Below are 22003 nucleotides of genomic sequence, written 5' to 3' on the forward strand. Positions count from 1 at the left end.
TATCAAGGAAGCTGGGAGAAATAATTTCCAATGTCAATATGTATCCATTTTAAGTCTCACATATGGGTTCTCCGAGAGAGCATAACCGTCTTGTTTAAAAGCATACCATACGGACATACCATACAAAATCTATTCTATAATAGAATACTATCATGCCATTCCTATTGCGCTGCAAATGAAAATTATGTGATTTTTGAAGTCTTTTGAAGATTTTCAAGTCTTTGAGTGAGGCTCACTAACTCAGTAAACAAAGCACTAAGACAAGTCGGGGGCAAAGCTGCATACATCTGTTGTTTGCTGCTGAGCAGCCTTTGCTCCAGACAGTTTCTCTGGGCCTCTAGCTCTAGTCTCCTCGGGCACGGAGGTATCAAGTAATGGATTATGCTCTTCTTCCCACCCTTCCCTGCAGTGCCCTGTGCCCAACACTCGGTTCTTTGTTGGTCGGGACTCACCCCGCTGCCTCTAGCGCGCAGTGCCAGGCCGAGCCGAGGACTGGGGCGGGCACGAGAAGAATGCTGATCGGCCGCGGCGGCCCGTGAAAGAGGAGATTGAGCCGCTCGGGGCATGACTCGCCTGGCCCCTTGCCCACCCGAGATCAGTAGCAGCCAGGGGCGAAGGACGGACACTCGTCACGACCACCTACCCCGTAGGGGTCACGGCCGTTCATGTCCACACACACACACACGTGCTCAGTGGAAAACTTGTCACGGCTGCCCACTCAGCTGAACATCACACCCGTCCTGTGTCGAAGCTCCACCGCCCTGTCCACTCTGGGTGGCCTTTTAAATGCCAAGAGCTTGTGGGGCAGTGAGAAGAGCACCCAGGGCTACTACAGTGGAGTGCAGGGGGGGCATTAAAGATGCAAAGCAGCCAACAGGTGGGCGGTGTGTCCCGGTCTACTAGACACCGCAGTCAGATGAAGGACTGAAGGGTGTCAGTTGGCTTGGGTCAAGGGAAGTGAAACCTTAGTGGCCCATCTCGTCTATTTCGATCTACTAAACCAGTGTGTGAGAGACTCAGGCCTGGAGCCTTTCTGTTGTAGGGGAAAAAGAAGCTTGGCCCCACTCCAAAGCTGGTCAATTATTTAACTGTAAAAGCAGTCAGTGAAGGTCCCACTTGAAATCTAATATATGATTAACAATAAAATGGCTCTTTATTTTTTGCATTTCATTGTACAAAACTCCCATTACATTGAATTCTAATAACCGTGCACAGACAAAAAGTTGACAAAAAAAACTTTACTTCACATATAGATCACAATCTACAACATTGGATTAAATGTCATAATATAATGGTACTGAGACCAAAGGCATGTATTTTACTGCTGGTCAAACATCCGATCAGACTGACATGATGATAGGGATTTCTCACTGATTATCATATAATGACAGATCAAACAATTGTAACATTGCTTCTGGCAACATATTTTTTAATACAAATAAAACTAGTCCTTAGTGATGGTGTCAGTGTGTGCTCACTGCGTCTTTTTTGCTTTCTTCTGCTTTTTGTCTGTTTTGGTGGCATCGTCGTGGGCCTTCCTCTTCGCAGTCAGTTTGTTTGCCTGGAGGGAAGCAACAATTTTAGCCAATTCAGAATTTACCAAAAGCAAACAATTTAAGAGCATTTAAATATAAAGTGTCTTGCAAAAGTATTCAAACCCTCTGCAAATCACAGTTAAACATATTCGCCCAATCAGAGTTTTCATTGTAAACATTTATTACTTAGTACATTTCTGAAGGCTAGAACTTGCTTGTCTGTTGCAATTATTGTCTGTTGCAAAAATTCATATGAATTAAGCAGTTGAATTAAGCTGCTGAAAACCATCATTGGGTGGTAAAACAAGCTGGTCAACCAGCAAAGCACCTTAATTAACAATTTGAATGTCGCGCTGTTTTCTGAAGCTTTGGCTCAGAGTGCCAGCAATCTAGATCATTGTTGACGATGTTTGTAGAGCCACAGCGTATTCTATGTTATAGCTATGGACACATACTATGGCTCGTTTGAAAGGTGAGACTTTAAGCTCTCAGTGCGTACAATTTAGTACCATTTATTTCTACATGCCTTTGTTCCTGAGAAATCCCAAGCTAAACAGTGGCTAGTTTTCATCAAATTCCCTGTTTTTTTTCTAGAAATGGAGATATAGCGTCTTTCATGAAATATGAAGTGTTGCCTGTAAAGTTTTCAGGAAGTGACCTAGCGAGACTGCCACCTAGTGATAAACCCACAAAAATGGCCTGGTTTTGACCTGACGTGCATGCTTCACTGATTCGACCCAAAGCGGAAACCATCAAAAGCAGAGTTTTGATAAAATGTCCAGATAAAATATCCAGATTGTGCGTTTTCAATCTTCATCTATTTCAGTTCTATTCATCATAGAGTTCCCAAAATCGCACATAAGGTGTGTTAGAGTGTCTATTTTCGTAATTTAAAAAAAAGCTAAAAATGCAATATTGCGTTTATGGCACTCAACGCATGGGAACAAAAAATGCAATATTGCGTTTTTGACACTCAAAGTGTTAAGCTGGTCATGCTGTTTTTTTCAGCAGGGATTTGATGCCAGACATTATCAGCTTTGCAAATTGTTTTAAAGTGTTTCGCCCCAATTGATCAACTTGGTTGATGGATAATGATCCTGCACTGTGGCACCATAGCCTCTTAGTTGGATTTAAGCTGTGCAGATGAACTACTCACAGAACATTTGCAAGTTGTGAAATAATAACTTAGTGAAAACAACGAAATTTACATGTGCTGTATACAAAGCACAATTAACAACAGCATATCAGTGTGAGGTGGCTTCTGTAGGAATAAAGGCTGTTCTGGTGATGCATTTCAAGGGGGTTGAATACTTTTGCAAGCCACTGTATCTTTTTTTTTTTTTCTTGAGGAGAAGACCACCATCTTATGCACCGTCTATTTTGTGCTTTTGATCCATTTGAAAAGGTGCCACCACACCTCAGTTGGTGATCGCTGGATGCTACTGCACTCACCTCTCTGACTTTCCTCTTCTTGCCGAACATGATCTTGTCATAGAGGTACTTCTCCTTCTTCTTCATCATCATGATGGCCAGTCGCTTCTCTTCGGCCTGCTCCTCCTGCTCCGTGCGCTTCCTGTCCTCATGCTTGACCTTGCCAGGGGTCACCTTCACGAAGGGCACCTGGTGAGGACAGGCACACGTTAACACCTAACAGCAGTTACGCAAGGGCAGACAAGCCGACTTACAAGCATTCAGATCATGAATGCTTCAATGAGTCCAAGGACCAGCAGGGAGGGTCATCTCTTACCTTGCCCTGGCCACGCTGCTGTTCGATTTTCTTCAGGTTGCTCTCCTCTTCAGCCTCCTCCTCATCCATTTCTTCTTCTTCTTCTTCTTCTTCTTCTTCTTCATCCTCCTCCTCCTCGTCTTCCTCGTCATCCTCATCCTCTTCTTCCTCCCCTTCTGCCAGTACAGGGTACAAATAGAGTTAGTGTGTTAAAAACCAATCAAGAAATCCGCACTAACTGAGCCGATCTAAGCTTTCAGTGGTTAATAATTTCACCATAATAATAATAATAACAATAACAACAACAGATCTCTGAGTCTGGGGAGGAGCAGAAGGGTGGATGTTACCTGGTTGCTCCCCGCGCTGAAGAGCCATGAGTTTCAGTTTCTCTGGAGGGACGTAGTCACCCTCCTTCTCCTCCACGAAGGGGGAGAGGTGAGGGGGCAGGTTGACTCCCAGGAAGTAGTCCTCAACCGGGAGTTTAACTTTGCCATTGATGGAGTCGTACACCCACTGGGGCTGGATGTAGTACCTGTCGACAGAGAAAGTTTTGACCTGGTGAGCTCAGGACTTGTATGAAGATAGTGGAACTTCCCTTAACTGCCAATGAGAGTTGTATGCATTTTAGTATAGACTCCTCCACACTAAAGACACAATTAAGCATTTTCAGAATTAATATCTTAAGCTTTGCACATGAACTGCTCGCAGAATACATGCAGGTAGAGAAATAATAGCTTTGTGAAAACAACAACATGCAAGTGAATGCTGTATATAGTTACACATGCATGTCAGTGTGGGGGTGGCTTCTATTGGAATAAAGGCTGTTCTGTCCCACTGCTATGTAAAGCAGAGCTAGAGAGAGGGGGGGGGCTGAGGATCCATCATGTGTGACTGCCGGCATCACCCTCCCCCACCTCCGCCCACACGGACCTCCTCCCACAGGAAGCCCACCATAATAGGGTGCCATTGAGACTTGGGTGTCTCACAGAAGGCCACTGTTGGCCTGGTCACCCCTCTGAGCAAAGTGGGGCAGAAAACAAGACACAAACCCCCCCCCCCAGCAACCCCAAGAACAAGAAAACTATTGGAACATCTGCAGACACGAGCAGCGTTAAGCAGCACACAGAACAGACATTCCAACAAAACTTTGAACGCCTAAAGCCATTTCAATGTCGTCATAGAGGCATAACCGCAAGCAGACATCATGAAGACATAACAGCAAGCTAAAAACAAGAACCACAAACACAGTGCTTGTTCCGTACATCATTCCAGAGCAGCAGGAGGAGAGTAGTCGCCACTTACCTGTTGATGTACTGTTTATCTATGCTTGGCCTGTCCACGATGTGATGCGTTATGGTCTCGTCTGTGACCTCATACGTGCCACCGATACACAGAGACTTGTCCCATGACACCTGGCCACCGAAACACCTGAGAGAGGGGGGGTGACAGACGCGCTAATTAGCACTACTATGCACAATCTATGTGTTCCACCGCTCACTGGGAAACTGACTCATGATGGGTCAACACAGCCAACAAAATGAATGAACATTTGGAGGTTAGGGTTAGGGAGCGAGGAACAAAGTTCCTTAATCTGAGCAAAACTAGATAAGAAACCACTTCACTATTTGCTCTGTAAATATCCAAGTTCTTTAAGGAAGGAGCATTTTTATGAAGCATACCAGGAACCGCCATTTTACATTTACTGTACATTTTTACATTTACAAAACCTTTAACCGATGGAAGGATAATTATTCAGACCATATATTTTTATTTCCAGTGGAGATCTGCAGTTGTGTGTGGGAAGATGTACAGATTTAGATGACGTGTGCCTTTATAATCTTAGGAAGAGACAGGACTGAGACAATGGTCTAGCCCCATAGTCGCTAGTCTCCATGCAGACACCCAGCTAACCTGATGACAAAGGCCAAGGACTCGCGGGGCACCTCCCTGTTGAGGTAGAACTTCAGGCCCTCGAAGAGACGCTTCTGGGCATCCTGCTCCTTCTGCTCCTTCTCCCGAGCCTCCAAGTCAGCCACGTCCTCCTGGAAACAAACAGCATGGAGATTTAACAACACATTCACATGAAAGGAAAGAAAGGTAAAGCAGAGCCAGAGAGGTGAGGGTATGACACCCCGCCTGCTTGCATCACACTGTTTGCTTCACACCTTCAACGGGAAACCATGACAACTCACCCTCTTGTTCAACACATCTCTCATAAGGTGTCAAACTGTTGGCAATGAGCTTGTTTGTTACCTACTGATACACTGGTGGAGGCAATTAGAGGGTAACGTCATCGTCCACACATTTAACAATGTGTAGAAGTAGAACAACCAAGTCTCGTTTGATCTGAATTTTGCTGACCTCTAACTCCAGTGAGTGCCCTGTATAAATCATGTGCCTGTCTGTGTTATGCAAATAATATTTTGAATGGCAATGCCTATTACTGAATGAAGCATGGTAAGCTCTGAATTATTTACCCAGAGAGGGCAAAACTAATGACCTGGTTCTTCCATTAATTTTCTCTCTGAGAATACAGTATGGAAACCCCACTCGTATTGCAGTTCATTCAGCCACCAAGATGGTGGACCAATAAGCGGACAGTGTGAATGACGACGCCAGACGTCTCACATCAGAGATCAGAGAGAAGGCAGACGGAGTAGAGATGCATGCAAGTTGTTTCAAAGCCATGATGGAATCTTTTTGCAAACAAAAACAAAGTAAATATGTATCTTTCTTGAACTATGATGAGTGTTTAGGGTTTATCAATGGCTGGAGTGCATCATTAAATCTTCTGTACACCAGTCTCCCGCCTATGTCCATGCTAAACAATTACAGGCCCATATAAAATCTACTTTGTATTGGCAAAATTATTGAAAAAGTAGTCTTTCATCAACTAACCTAGCCTGGATGAATGATCGTATATCATTGAAATGTATAGTCTGGAATCGAACCATTCACCTCGCTTAATCCAAGGGGCGGGCAGAGAATTGTCTTTCAAACTGCCTAGGCATGCAATAGGCCAGCGCTACAACCATATCCGTATCCGGTCGGCAAAACGGCAAATACATCCTTCTTCGAAAGGAATGAAAAAAAAAAAAAAAAAGTCCAACTCCTCCAAAGTTGACGTCAACGCCGATTCAAACAACCGCTCTTCGTTCGCCATAGCCACCTTCCTTGTTGTTCACCTTCGCAGGACTGTCCTTATCCTGTTAAGCCCGCCTTAAGACTCTCTAACAAAATAGAGCGCTGTGATTGGATGACGTCCACGGCGTCAGCCAATAGAAATCCCTATGGTTTGATACTAGACGTACAGGCTGAGCAAATTAATTTGCCGCCGCTAGGGTGCGTCTAGATTTCTAGGCTACAACTAACCACCTTCCTAGCATCAAATGGGTATTTTGATTACTTCGGTCTGAAAAATTAAACTTCGATAAGGCCAATCACATCGTGTATGATTGATGTCAGAGTTGCAACGGTTCAGAGTGAATTCCCTTCTACTTGAAAACAAAGAAGATGGATGTTGCTGTTTGCGAACAGCGTGACAAGTTAAGTTTGAACTAGCCAACTAGCTCCGCTGGTTGGAAAATGCATGGGACTTATGAGTTGTAGTGCTATCCTATTGCATGCAGAGGGAATTTGAAAGCCCTTGGACTGATCACTGCGAATGGTGACGTCAGGCTACCCACTTGGACAAATCATTCAAAATAATTTGATTTCATATCATAGCTATGCAGATGACACATAAATTTACTTAGCTCTGTCAACAAATGACTATTGTCCCCTTTAATCTATGTGTCAGTGTATAGAACAAATCAACACCTGGATGTCTCAAAATTGTTTTCAGCTGAACAAAGAAAAAACTGAAGTAATTATATTTCGTAAAAAGAAGGAAAGACTTAGGGTTGCCACTCTTCTTGACACAAAAGGGTTGAAAGCAAAGGATACTGTTAAAAATCTTGGTGATCTAAATTTCAACAGCCACATGAAACCGATAACTAAATCAACTTTTTGCCACCTCAAAAATATTGCCAAACTTAGAGGGCTGAAGTCAAAACATGATTTAGAAAAACTCATTTATGCATTTATCTCCAGCAGGGTTGATTATTGCAATAGACTGTTCACAGGCTTTCCTAAAAAGACCATCAAACAGCTTCAGGTGATACAAAATGCAGCAGCTAGGATTCTCACAAAAACTAGAAGAACTGACCATATTACTCCAATTCTTAAGTCCCTGCACTGGCTTCCAGTAAGTCACAGAATTGACTTTAAAGCACTACTGCTTGTTTATAAATCAGTAAATGGAGCAGGACCTAAATACCTATCAGATATGCTTCAGCAGTACACACCTTCGCATCCTCTCAGGTCCCATCTGAAAAACCTGTTAGTAAAACCTGCTGTTAGAACTAAACATGGTGAAGCAGCTTTTAGCTGCTATACGGTAGTGTTAATTTCGTCAGACGAGACGAGAGGAAATATGTTTGTCAACGACCTTTTTTTTCATGACTAAGACGAGACGATGACGAGACTGCAGTAATGTCCTGAAACACTGACTAAGACTATCTATACATCTATCTATATACTATAAGATGCATTATTGTTGACTCTCTTCTTTTTAGTCTACAAAATGAGAAGACAGAATATCTAGCTGTTACGTTTTAAAATATTCCAAATGAGTTCATACGCAACAGCTTTCCTGTAGGCTAGTCTACGTGCTGTGGCTACAACCCTGTGGCTGCAACACGAAACTACATGGAACAAGAACACTGGAGATTTCTGCCAGTTTTAGCAAGATAACTACCTAAGCTTTATGCCACAATGCTACATACCCAGAAGTTGAAGCTTCTCTCATACAAATTAACATCCCCCAGAATGTCCATACAAAAATGTTCATCATGTAATGTCAACTATTTAACTAGTTAGACTGATGATGCAAAGTTTGCTAGCAAGTAAGCTAATATGGAAAGTTCGCTAGCAAGTTAGCTATGGCTAAGATGGAGAGTCTGTTTGGGGAATGCGTTGTGTTTGGTCGCATATCGCCATCTAGCGAGGCGGAGTAAAACATTAATACTTTGGCCTACGACAGTGTTTCTCAACAAACTTTTTCAGTTTCAGGACCACTTAACTAACCCTTGCTAAAAAAAAGATTAGACCTACTTCAACAGTAGCCTATAATTAAGTCTACACAATAGGCTTACTCACTGAACCACCTTGCTTATTGTCTTTGCACCTTGCTTATTGTGTGGATTCATACTGTATGATTTAAACTGGCATATCTTACATAGACAGTGTTGCAGAACTGTTTTTACATACAAGTTGGTTCAATATTGCAAACAACTCATCTATATTATATTTTACCACGTCTGCTCGCGGACCACTTGGGATAGCTTGCAGACCACCAGTGATCCCCGGACCACACTTTGAGAAACACTGGTCTACGAATATGACAGTGGTCCAGTCAAATCTTTTACTGTCTATGGTCAAATCCCAGCCGAGCTATAACTGTAGCTCGACTTACCTGTGCATGTAAACATACTGACTGACAAAAAATCAGAATGAGTAATTATAACAGACGAGTAGCCCTGTGGACACACAATATTGTTGGAAAATTGAGATGTGTGAAACACTATTTGACTCAAATGGTAATCAGAAATAATTTGTTATAAAAAAAAAAAAGACTAAAATGTGTTGACTAAAACCAAAGTCCTTTTAGGCAAGTCCCTCCACTCGGCGGCCATATACCAACGTTTTATGGGCACTCATCGGGCACAGTCTTTGGGTCTAACTGCACGTGCGCAAGGCTTCACGACACCAATCTTGCTCCAGCGGCGAGATTACAACACATGATTGGCACGATGTCTTCACTACACACCATATGATTGGCTCAATGTATTCTAGTGTTAATTTTGTCACCTATTTTTAATTTAGTCTTAGTCTTAGTCTTGTGACGAAATGTCCTTTTTAGTCTTTGTCATATTTACTCATTCAAATATAATTTTTGTTAATCAAGTTTTAGTCGACTAAAAGTCTCGTCGTTTTAGTCAAAAGAAAACTAAAAGTATCTTAGTCTTAGTCAGTTTTGACAGAGACTTTCTAATGTGGAGACACAGCACTCAGAAAATACTCCATAGAAATGCATTGGGCTAGTTTGTCACGCCAATATGACCGTTGTCTACACATATTCCACCCCTTCCTCGGCCAATCATGTGGTGTGATGTATGCGGCTCAGCTCTGGAACCAACTTTCGGATGACATTAAAAAGGTTTTAAATCTAGGCTGAAGACCAAACTGTTCTCAGATGCTTTCTGCTAACTGCGCTGAGTTACAAACTCTGAATCTGCCTTGAAAATTATTCTACCTTGTTTTGTGTTACTTTTTTTAATGCTTTTGCTTTTTTTTGTGTTAATTATTCTTCATTTTTAAATTATTTTAACTTGTGCGTTTTATGTTTTATTTTTATTATAATCTTTACCTTTTTAACTATTCTTTGATTATATTGCCCTTCTATGCTTTTATTTGTTATTACTGTTTGCTTTTTTTTTATGTAAAGCACTTTGAATGACCTCTGTGTATGAAATGCGCTATATAAATAAACTTGACTTGACTAGATTGAGAATGAGCCAAATTATGATGGAATGTACCTATTGTATTATATTGCTGTAACCCTGTACACACCTTACAACCCACACAAACTATCACAAAACAAACTTTCTTCCCATAAGTAAACACACTTTGGATCCAACATTGCCTCAAACCTAATTGGCGCGACTGGCTGGGGCACCTGCACCGTACGACGGCGACCCGGGTTCGATTCCCGCCCCGTGGTCCTTTCCGGATCCCACCCCGACTCCATCTCCCATTCACTTCCTGTCAATCTCCACTATCCTATCTAATTAAAGGCATAAAAAGCCCAAAAAATATACTTAAAAAAAAAAAAAAAAAACGAATTGTGGACTATTTTAATGTTTACAAATTACAAATCAAGTCATATCCTCAACCCTAAACACTTCAATCTATATGTAATTGCATTATGTTTGACCGGCTCACCTCTGCACCCGTCTCGTGACTTGTAGCGCCTTGGGATTGGGACGTGAGTGCACTAGCAAGGGAGCTAAAGCTCATGGATGCTAGTATCCCTTACCAGCACGCCTCTTAAGTCACCAGGAGGGAGTTTTTTCTTAACACACATACTGCACAGCTATCATACCAGCTGGTTACCGTTGAGAATAAAAATATGGCCATGCTAAGAATATCAACATAAAGATTGTGCTGGAGATATAAAGGGGGAAAGCATTTTTTGCTTTCTTGGTGAATGGTGAAAAAAAATTGTATCAAATACAAATGCGGTATAGGTATACATAATTAGAGGCTTAACTGTATGTGATTGCATATGAAGAGTTCAGATGCAAAAGCCTTTAAACGCCACCTCCGTCAAAAATGAGATAACAATGGTGAGTGAATGCTCTCCACACACAGTATACGTTTATCAAATAATTTAGCTTCAAAACCCCCTAAATACCACTCTCTTCCTGGTCTGAAATATTGATTTATAGGCAAAAACCTATAGGAGCCTGATTAAAAAAATGCTCATTTAAAAGTAAAAGATGGATTTAGAGGGTTTTGCATCTGAACTCTTCATATAGTCTACTGTGTGAAAGTTATGTGAATATTTACCCCTTCCGCAGGAAAGTGGTCAGCCTCTGCTTCTTCTTCCTCTGCCGTGTTGACCACTCGAGCCAAGCTGGCACTCAAGGCCGACAGTTTCTGAGGACAAAACGGAACAAACGTTTACACTCAAGGTTCACGCCAAAACAGGATATTTCTGATCCATCTAATGCCTTCGCTTACCTATAAATTAATAACACAGCAAGTTTAGAACAAGGTTTTCTATGTGTGTTGATTCCAGACATTGTATTAGTGACTCATTCAAATGAGAACCAACAGCTGTCTGGTTACAACATCAACTATGAATTTGACACACACCACATCTTCCAATGAATACTTAATGTTTCGTCCACAATCAAGGTGCCCTCTACATCATGGATAACAACACTAGCATTAGAGTATGGCAAGAGCAACAAAAGTAAAGTACAATACAGTCTCCTTCACTCAAAGAAATGTTTATGGGACATTATGAGATAAATGTGTTCAGAGAAAGACTGATGTATACCTCCATATAGCTTTCAGAGTCCATGGCATAGCCTTCCTCGTGCTCTGCTTTTAGGCCTGCTTCAGATTTAATGTCCAGCTGTGAAAAGCAAAGCAATTCAATCGCTGCCACAATATTCTACTGCTGTAATACGACAATACAGTATGTTGTGTCAAGAGGAAAAGCTTAAGTTGAGTAGGTACCTTGGGAGGGTATGTAAGATTGAGAGTCTGGTATAGACGGTAGTTGACAAAGCCCATGATGGTTGTGTAAAGCTCTGTGAAGGTGGCCATTACTCTGTAGTCCACATCAGTGGGGTGCTGCAAAAATGAAGTCAAACAAGAGCAAATTAATTGGTTATTAGCACTAGATTCCTTATCCGATTATTTCTATCAGCACTGCAGTAAGTCTCAGACTTGAGATCAATGCTGACCGCACAATGCAACTTGCACCCGCTAACAGATCGAACCTCCAACTTAATGGAAGAGGAGTAGGTGTTCTAATAAAACACTATGCATTTCAACATCATAATCAAACACCTTTCGAGGCCACAGTTTTATACTTACTGGCTTACTTTCTCTGGGAATCGAGCAGGCAGTGGCCAATGAACATAGATGTATTGTTATCTGCTCCAGCTCACAGCGTAAGGCCCTGCTTAAAACTTTTTAACCACGACGCAAACAAATCTTCTCTTAACCATTTACCAACCTGAGGTAGAAAGATATCTTCCTTTTCAAAGAAGATAATTACCCCTATTTGTTGCCCCCCCCCCAAAAAAGGTCTAATCTGAAAAGATAACCTTCTGTCAACATGTCAGTCAAGATCGCACATCGACTCAATTATCTCTAACTCAACATTGGTTAAGCCAAAACAAGCTGCCACACATACTTTACCTGCACTCCATATTTTTCTATGCACATGGCACAGATCCTCTGGGGTTGCACACAATGCAATCAATGCTCCCATTATTTCAGCAGGTCAGCTTTGCTAATAGCCACAAGGACTGGACTGTAAAGGCAATTCTCCCTAATATGTGAATTATACATGGGCTAATAGACTTTAGGAATAAGTAAGTGATTCTTAGCCAATACACTTTTTGCCACATTGAACAATTATCTCCTCGCAATCTGCTAGAGAGTGGTTCTGTGTGAACACTGCAAAAAACTCTGGTTGTCCTACACAACCTTGGCTCTGTAATCTGAAAACAAACGAAGTATATGCACAATACTATTGCAGCCAATCAGACACAGGTACCATAAGTTAGCACCCCCAACCCATGGGGCACTGAAGGGAGAGTCTATTTGTTTGGCTGTTGAGTTCAAATATCAGCAATATTTCTCCAGTATCGTCACCCACATAATTAACGAACAAGTCTTTAGGTTGCAGAAGGAATATTTACTATGCATAGGCAAATGTAACACATTATGCATCCACTAGTAGGAAGGGCCAGAGTGATGTACATATCACCATCAGGGAAAGGCTCTGTGCAGATGTCCGTTTACCCTCCAATCCTTTTCTGACCACTACAACAGAAGGGCACCAACTGTTAATGCAGTGGACTAGAAAGTATTATAATAAGAAAAAATAAACATCCATGCTGTCCAGAACTTTCCATGCGTGCATGTGCAAGGCAGCATTGAGATTCAAAACACTTGGAAGTGATTCTGGAACACAGATTCTGCACTCAACACATTCCGCTCTCAACATCAAATTGCACTGACAACTGAAAACTCAACAAATGAAAACACTGGACAAAGGGTCTTCTGCATAATGACATTGCAACACATTCAATTGAAAGTATAACACCATATTCTACTGTAAACGGAGAAAGCACATTAGATACGAAACATGATCCCACTGATTATGTTAAAAGCTGCGCTGCTAGAAGTCGACATGACAGACGATGCCATACTTACGTCATGAGCAAACTGATAGGGCACGAGCCAGGTCACCGTCTGTCCCAGAACCTCAGCCTGGTAGTAAATCCCCTTGATGGAGAGAAAGACCTGATGGGCAGACACAAGACTTATTTCAGAGTATCTAGAGCAGTCTGAGACCAAGCTGTTCAAAACTACAATCATAACAGCAGCAGAATGGCAGTAAGCACTTTTAGTACTTCCTGAGGTTTCGTAGCCTAGCAACCTCAAACCAGCTGTGTGTGTCTCCTACCTTCCGCAGAGCGCGAGAGGTGATGATGTAGTTCATCCACTCCACGGTCAGTCGCCGGCACAGCTGGATGGTCTGGACGTGGCATTTGCCCGTGCGGGCAAAGGTGGAGAAGAGGAAGCACATGGCAAGGGCATCGTCAACATCGCGCACAGCATCAATGAACGTGGGGTACCTGAGACCGGAGGCGTGAACAGACGTCAGTGATATTATTTGGAGCTATACCTCGCCATCTACTGGAGGAATAGTGAAAATGCACCCGGTTCTCACCTCTCCTTCACAATGTGGTCCAATTTGTAGCTTGGCTTGTTGTCCCTTAACCTCTGCACCCCAGTCCATTCTGCTTTTCCGTAAGCTTTGCGGAGCTTCCGTACAAACACCTGCACGACACACAGACGACCAACTTTATGTTATTTACAGCACTTTCTATTTATGCTCCCACTCTCCTATGGGCATGAAAAACTCATGCAATGGGCCAAACACATTCCCATTTAATACTGTAGACAGATGAAACACTGCAACAAAATAGTGCTCATTACATTATTCCAGTTGCATTCAAAAATACATACACTTAATGTATCTAATTTCAAGGTGATGAAATCCATTAAGTCGAGATGCTAGAGCCTGAGCTCTATGTCAAAGCAAGTGTTCCTTTTCATCAGGAAAATAAGCTGAGTCAAACTTAGTTGGCTAACATTAGAAATACACAATCTGACCAAGGCACAAAGCCAGAGTTAATGCACTTTCATTCTCCCTGCTGACAGAGTATTGCAGTACATGTAATGAACTATTACATACTGAAATGGATGAGGAACCTACCTTATACTCTCTGAATCTCCCCACAATGGGCTCATGCAGGAGAAAGCGGATGTCTTTCAGAAGATAGAAGGTCCTAGGGGCTGTGGAACCCTTGTTGACCTTCTTCTTGTGTTTTGGTTCATGAGGGTAGATTCCTTTCAAAATGCACAAACGCCTGCAGATAGGGTAAACAAACTATTTCAGTCCTTTAGACACTGAACTATAAAGTAGTCTTCTGTTTTAAACCGGAGCTTCATCTGTGACAAGAACAGTGTTCACACGGATATGGTTGAAATAACTACGGATAATTTTTAGCAGGTTGTCATATTAATGCAAGAAACAGTTATCCCAGGAATGGTTTCACTACCTGAAATCTGCCAGGCTCAGCTGTAGCTTCTTTCGGGCCTTGTTTCTGGTGATGTAATTTGTGGCTGACCCACTCTCGTACTGTAGAAGTCAAAATAAATGATGCTTAGCCACACACAAAAAAATACATCACAGATCAAACAGGACCATATCTACTGCCTTAAATATCAAGCAACAACTTTGTTTATAAATGATAAAGGGCCGTTTTTAGCCTATTATAATAGCACATAATAATACTAAGTCAAGTACAAATGTTACTGAAAAGTCTTCATTTGCATTAGTTTGATAAATAAAATCAAATGACAAAAAAATACTTTGGGCGCTTCGAAACATAATTGGATGCTCCTTGTGCACTCAGAGTAAGGTACACTAGACTAGACAGCTTAAGTGAGTGCATGTAACTGCTACACACCATGTCACATGGCTAATAAACCTTGTGGTCCTGCCAATTTACCAAGTAAGTAACATAACTCTGTTGTCGAAAGATCATTATAATGAGTAATTTACACAGTGGAAAAAGTGTGAAGTAATGTAATAAAAAAAACAGGTAGTAACAAGTGACTGTCGATTGTAGTAGTAAACAACTAACTAGAGCTAGCATAAACCATGCTAAATTACGTAGTAAAGAAAGTCAAAATTCGAAATGGACTAGGATTGGATTGTCAACGACTAACATAAATGTTACTCAAATGAGCAGTGCATATTATAAACATAACAGTGTGGTCCTTCTGGTTGTGCTAAAAAAAGGCCAAGATTTCAAGATTTTTATCCAACTACGCTAAAAAAGTTCGACTAGCTAGCGTTAGTTTAGCAGTCTAATTTACAGTAGCATCCATGCTAAGGTTGGTGTACAACATAAATCCAATTTCTTATAGGTTGCATTCGTTGTTTGATGTATATGGGTTGTTCTACTACCTTTTTCTTTTGCAATCCACCCATTGTCAGATGTCAAACCAGGGGAGTTCAATCAAAAAAGTATAAAATCCACGAACAGGCAAAGGTGCATGTCCACTTGCTTGCTCAAGAGTAAGCAACACACGTGTCTGTTGTGTCCTACGTAGTAGGACCTCAGTTTTCTGCGCGTTGGCTGCATATATGCCTGAGAAATTTTTTTATTTTGGTGAACGATTATTGTATATACATGCTCTGAATCGTTTTCATGTCATTAAAATCTCCATTACATTGTAGCACATGTTGAATTCAGTTAAATTTAATTTGGGTATAAAGTTACATTTTGGATTTAGATCAAGTGATGATGAGTGCGAGTGCGTGCTTGCGCGCGTTTGCGCGTGTATGTGGGAGATAGAGAGAGTGAGATGTCAGTGTCCGATTCATTTTCATCGACAAGACAGTCCATCCTTCAGGGAAGACTGAAATATAAATTAAAATGGGTGTCAAAGACTTCCTCAAGGAATATTTTCTTGGCTTCTGGGACTATGAGACACCTAAGGTAATGGTGGTGAGAAACAGAAAACTTGGAGTTATATACCGAGGAGTCCAGTTTCTAGTGATCACATACTTCATTTGGTAAGTTATTCTTGCAAAATGATTGAAAATATATCGGAACAAATGTAACTTCATCTATGGCTTTTATAACTTTATATATATATAACAGATGTCTTGCATCATTGGCCAAAGTCATTGCAAGAAGATGCCTCTCATCTACAGTACAGGCTATATGTAATAATATCCTACTTGTATTTATTTATTTATTTATTTATGCATCATCATTATAGGGAATTGATCATTTGCAAACATCCAGAGTTTAGATCTTTTTTCATATAAAAATTGGCAAACTTACACACAAACAAACAAATAAGGCTATAGGTATTTTCTTCACATGATAACAGTTTTCAGCTAAATGTGTATGATGCTCTTTTGACAATGCACTTGGTTTAATTTGTGGTGTACATTACCTACATTACATTAGGCCTACATATTGCAGTTGACTGAGAAATGGGTTTTTGAACGGAGACTGACTACAAATTCAATTGATTGTAAAATACTGAGCAGAGCATTATGCAATGATTGTGAACAAAATATGTGACCATATTGTCTTGGATGGTAAATGGAATGTTCAATATCAGGCTAATCTTGATCACTGTGATCATCATTTTTCTTATTGTGTATTATGATAAATGGATACAATATGTATTTTCCTAATTGTGCAAAAAAGGCTAAAAAAGAATGGGGGAAAGTCAGGTGAAGGAAATGCATGGGTGTGCCAGAAAAGTCCGGAACATAACATGGGTATGGTCAGCAATACTGCCATACATTAAGTGAAAAAATGTAACCGAATAGATTTGATGAAACATACAGGAAAGTATTTTGATGTTTGGCTGATGATGAGTTCAGAGTGAGGAAACGGAGACATGTCATGAATCTTTTTTTAAACTTTGTTAAATAATTGTATTATTATTATTATTATTATTATTATTATTATTATGTGTGCACTGGGTGTAATCTCCCCTCAGGTATGTGTTCATAAGTCAGAAGGCGTACCAGGACATTGAGACCAGACCTGAGAGCTCCGTCTACACCATGGTGAGAGGCGTGGCCCTGCAGGGGGACAATGTGCTGGACATGGTGGAATATGTCCATCCTTCTGAGGTAAACAAAATGTATCTGAAGGAGAGCCATTTGCAGTTGCCTTTATTTTCATAGTAGAAGTGCAACCATTATGCCCATCTGAATGGGCACATACACTACATCAAATAATCTCTGTGAAATGTACAGATCTACTACATCTTTGAGGTGTGTCACATACAGCAATGACTGAAGTGTAAAATGGCTTCATGATTTTATGGTTTATTAATGTGCCACTGTTGCTCTGGTTACAATTACCGATATGGAAATCCAAAGCCAATGTTATTATAATAAATGCGCTTCTAATATGGAAACGGGATGGAAAAGTGTTGGTGAGGTGAGAAAGGTGATGGAGAAATGATAAATGTCCATACTGGGCATGTGGTTGATTTGGCTGGTTGATTTTTTGCAGGGTGGAGATGTTATTAGCACCATCTTGAGGCGTGAGGTCACTCATGACCAGAAACAGGGCATGTGTGCAGAGGTAAACATTTGATTAGTATGACTATAGAGAATAAATGGTTTCATTTCATATTCCCCAACATCTTGAATTTCAGGAAAAATAGTATGAATTGGTTGGTTGACAAAATGAGTGTGAATTGAACATGAATGAGTATCAATGCCACTAATACTGTAATATTCTGATATTTTCATCATGAATAACTTAAACTATACAATAGTTTAGTACAGACAATTATGCTATTCTACACTAAAATACTGTATATTTTGCAGCTATAAAGGCCTGAATTTAATAGCACATTCTACAGCATTATCAAGGGGAATAATACTGGTAAAGGATGTTACACATTTCAGAGCTTATAGCTTGCAGAATGCCCCTTAAGTTCTGTTTTATATCCCATTCTATTTTTTCCATCTACAGGACTACCGCGTTTTCAAAGCAAATTGCACAAAAGATTCTGACTGTGTTGCTGGGAAAATAAACCTTGATGGCAATGGTAGGTGAAAGGTTGCTAACTGCTAAATAAAACTGGCATTTAATACTGTTCTGAATTCTTTGTTGACTGACTGTGTTCCTGAAGGACAGCAAACCGGACGTTGTGTGCAGTACTACAATCACACCTTCAAGACATGTGAGATCCAGTCTTGGTGTCCTATTGAAGCCTTTGCGGCTGTTAGGTGATGTGTAGAACTTATTTGATTTCTCTTGTGCACTGAGAGTCAGTCAGCTGATGCTTTTTGTAGTGGACTCATATTGCTGAGTGCTTTCACTGACATTCTAATTGTGTTTCTCTTCTCAACAGAGAACCACCATTGGCAGAAGCTGTCAACTTTTCTATATATATCAAAAATACCATACACTTTCCGAAATTCAAAGTGTTAAGGTTAGTCACCCATTTCCATTTTTGAATATGAACTTAACCTTACAGAAGATGATGATAGATAAATAACATTTATTTTCATTTTCCTGGTTAGGGGAAACACCAGACCTGGAAGAAAGGTGAAATACATGCCCCGGTGCCATTACAACGAAGAGACTCACCGCTACTGCCCGGTCTTCCGGCTGGGTTACATCGCAGAGCAAATCAGGGAGAAATTCAGTGAATTATGCAGAACCGTAAGTATTTCTTTGTGCTAACACATACTGTAATACATATTGTAATATAGTGTATCACGTTGTAATTCATATTGTAATACATATTGTAACAAAACATTGTTATGGTACATCTAATTTATTATTGAACACATGACCAGAACATAATTTTTTTTTGCCCTGCCAGGGAGGCGTGATTGGAGTCTTCATTAACTGGAAATGTAATTTTGATGTGGACCCTTTAGCGTGTGTGCCCACTTACTCATTCAGGAGACTGGACACGCGCAAGAGCCTGCACTCAGGCTACAATTATAGGTGAGTGTTTACTAGCAGACCCCACCACTGCCCATTCTTCTTCTAAACTGGACTGAATACTGGACCACAGGGTTCAAGTTCAGAATAAAAATAATGGAAAATTATTAGCCACATGTTTATGTGTTTATGTTTACGTTATGTAATTTAACAGACACTTTTGTCCAAAGCGATTTACAAATATTTCAAAACAGTAGTTAAAAGTAACAGGTAACAGTTGAATAGTGGCGTTTAGAGGCTTCTTCAGTTATAGAAAGTTGGTGAGGCTACATTAAGGATAGTAATAATAACAATAATGTCAATACCAAATATCAACCATCAATAATGAAAATGAACAAATACCATAAATGTACAAAAATGGTCACATAATGTGGTCTCATCAGTGTAGACATTTTATTTGACTTGCAAGTGCTGAATTTACATACCGGTACATTAGCTCTAATGCACACGTTAGGATGTAATGTGCTCTGTCTGGATGCTATCTGGATGTGAATGCTCCCCAGATTTGCCAAGTATTACAGCAAGAATGGTGAAGAGTACAGAACACTCATCAAGGCCTTCGGGATTCGACTGGACATCATTGTCCATGGACATGTGAGTAGTACCAGGTAAAACTTTTATTTTATTCCGTACAGACAGACAAAAAACAACTTTTAACTGACATGCTTCATAGGCTGGAAAATTCAACATTGTCCCAACCATCATCAACGCAGTAACGGCCATGACATCAGTTGGAATTGTAAGTGGCACATGATTTCTAATCTCATTTCTAATCAAGCATCCTATTAGAATAATAATCAATTAAACTTTTAAATACGTTTTTTTTCCTTCAGTGTTCCATCATCTGTGACTGGATCATGCTGACCTTCATTGACAAAAATGAGATTTACAGCGAGAGGAAATTTGACAACGTAAAGTTGAAAATGCTGAATGAGATTATGTTGAAAGATACCATCACTTCTCTATGTTGTGCTGCTTTTTAATTAACCTAAGATGTGATTGTCGTTTTTACTTTGTTATTTTTTTCAGTCCTCTGATGAGCCCGTCGAACACGTCTTTGTTACAGACCTCACCCTCACAAGTTATGGCTCTACTCACTCAGACCTCTCAGATGGGGTGCCACTATGATGGACGACTCACTCTCTCACCCCTTGGCCACAAGCACACTACAGGATGCCACTCAGCTGTAGAGCAGGACAGTGACTGTGCTCGAGTTGGTGGCACTCTTGCTTCAGAAGTGAAGAAATGTCAAGCCACATATAGCCATAGGGTCTGAGACAGAGAATACAACCATCACTCCAATGAACAAATCTGTAACCTCAACCTTAACTAGAAGCCTTCAAGAGACAAATTCCCTAACTGCAGTGCACATACCAAGCCTTAAGTATAGATAGCTTACTTTAGTCAAGTCTGTATTCAATGTCATTGATATTTGGCAGGGGGAAAAAAACAGAAGCAGAATTATTCAGTATTACTGCTGGCTCTGCTTGTCAGTGATGCAAACATAGCTCCGCATATAACATAGTAATATACATATTACAGTACAGAGTGTGAATTCTATTGTTTTGTGTCCAAACTGTAGTTTCTTTTCACTGGTTGAGGTTGATTTGTATATGTTCTGGTTTATCTCTGTAGCCGATTCACATGCATGTGCAAACCAAAAGTTAAAGGGTGATTGTAACAATTATACATCTCATCATTTCCAAGAACCATTTTCATCTCCGATACCAATTGATGTAATTTTGCTGGAAGACAGGAGTGAGGGTTCCCAGGGGAGAAGGGCTCCATGTAACAAATACAATGTGGTAATTATTCTCCCCACAAAATAGCTTCCATAACAAGATTGTGGGGAAGAGTGCTAGCAGGCTCACACTCAACCTTCTTCTCTGACACAATGGATGAAGCACTTCAGACAGCAACCTGACACCAAATGTTTTTTATTTTTATTTAATGGATCTATCCTTTTGGTGATTGGGAGGAAAAATCCACTTGTCAGTTACAGATGAATAATTGTCTGGGACTGAAAAGAACACTGTCTGGGAAATTGATGTGACCAGCACGGGCGCTCAATGACAAACAGAACTTAACAGGAACAACTAAACGATGCTGTGATCGGGAAAGTAAGTCAAGCCTGACTTTCCGAAGCACTTGATCGAATTAACCCGTGAACTTCAAGGAGTGAAATTGTATTATGAGGCCACAGGAAGACCCATCAGCCGACAAGGAGCCTTATGAGTCAGAGGATGGGTCCAGCTGTGGGTGGGACAATGAGGTTAGTGTAATGAGAGGAGATGGACTCAGGACGGGGTTGCCTTTAACCAGCCACGTTCGGCGAGGATGTATGTTGAAATGCTCGGCATTCCCATTATCAGTGATCTGTGTCTATAAAAAAAGTATTCACCCCCTTGGATATTTCCACTTTTATTGCTTTTATAAATGGAATCCTGGTCAATATAATTTGGCTTTTTTGACAAATTTACAAAAAAAAATGTGAAAGTGAAACCAGATTTCTACAAAGTAATGTTAATTAATTAAAAATATATAATGCATAATAAGTGATTGCATAAATATTCACCCCCTTCAAGTCAGTATTTAGTAGACACACCTTTGGTCACAATCACAGCACGGAGCCTGTCGATAGGTTTTAATTAGGCTTGCACATCTGGATACTGCAATTTTACTCCCATTCTTCTTTGCAAAACTGCTGAAACTCTGTCACATTGCACGGCGATTGAACATGAACAACCCTTTTCAAGTCCAGACACAAATTCTCTATTGGATCGAGGTCTTGGGCACTCAAGAACATTCATCTGGTT

The 22003-nt window shown here is 40.6% G+C and overlaps 2 protein-coding genes across 2 annotated transcripts; one reads left to right on the forward strand and one right to left on the reverse strand.

Moving 5' to 3' along the window:
- Positions 1-1129: 1129 nt before the first annotated feature.
- Positions 1130-15770, reverse strand: pes (pescadillo). Its single transcript, XM_076270132.1, has 15 exons — positions 15653-15770; positions 14739-14818; positions 14393-14546; positions 13844-13953; positions 13577-13748; positions 13324-13413; positions 11611-11727; positions 11429-11506; positions 10933-11022; positions 5173-5303; positions 4564-4689; positions 3609-3793; positions 3283-3437; positions 2988-3155; positions 1130-1561 (listed from the first exon to the last, which is right to left on the reverse strand). Exons 1-15 carry the CDS (start codon positions 15674-15676, stop codon positions 1475-1477), a joined length of 1767 nt encoding a protein of 588 aa, XP_076126247.1. The 5' UTR covers positions 15677-15770; the 3' UTR covers positions 1130-1474.
- A 314-nt stretch (positions 15771-16084) lies between these two features.
- On the forward strand, positions 16085-21633 carry p2rx2 (purinergic receptor P2X, ligand-gated ion channel, 2). The gene is made up of 12 exons (XM_076269953.1): positions 16085-16264; positions 17212-17347; positions 17736-17807; positions 18204-18279; positions 18364-18460; positions 18586-18666; positions 18758-18899; positions 19063-19190; positions 19691-19781; positions 19861-19926; positions 20021-20098; positions 20217-21633. The coding sequence occupies exons 1-12, from the start codon at positions 16125-16127 to the stop codon at positions 20313-20315; spliced, it is 1206 nt and encodes a 401-aa protein (XP_076126068.1). The 5' UTR covers positions 16085-16124; the 3' UTR covers positions 20316-21633.
- The last annotated feature ends 370 nt before the right edge of the window (positions 21634-22003 follow it).

Source organism: Alosa pseudoharengus, unplaced genomic scaffold (assembly GCF_046254945.1).
Source record: "Alosa pseudoharengus isolate Yale_2024_CS ecotype anadromous, Long Island Sound unplaced genomic scaffold, YU_APseudo_1.1 YU_APseudo_1.1_scf_6, whole genome shotgun sequence".
Taxonomy (NCBI): Eukaryota; Metazoa; Chordata; class Actinopteri; order Clupeiformes; family Clupeidae; genus Alosa; species Alosa pseudoharengus.

Excerpts from the sequence above, each read along its gene's own strand:
- pes (XM_076270132.1), bottom strand. The coding sequence starts at position 15,676 with ATGGGTGGATTGCAAAAGAAAAAG. Across the intron at positions 11,507-11,610 it reads ATCTTACATACCCTCCCAAG|CTGGACATTAAATCTGAAGC; the intron begins GTACCTACTCAA and ends TGCTTTTCACAG. Across the intron at positions 4,690-5,172 it reads TCCTTGGCCTTTGTCATCAG|GTGTTTCGGTGGCCAGGTGT; the intron begins GTTAGCTGGGTG and ends CCCCTCTCTCAG.
- p2rx2 (XM_076269953.1), top strand. The coding sequence starts at position 16,125 with ATGGGTGTCAAAGACTTCCTCAAGGAATATTTTCTTGGCTTCTGGGAC. Across the intron at positions 18,461-18,585 it reads GAAGCCTTTGCGGCTGTTAG|AGAACCACCATTGGCAGAAG; the intron begins GTGATGTGTAGA and ends TCTTCTCAACAG. Across the intron at positions 19,782-19,860 it reads ACATCATTGTCCATGGACAT|GCTGGAAAATTCAACATTGT; the intron begins GTGAGTAGTACC and ends CATGCTTCATAG.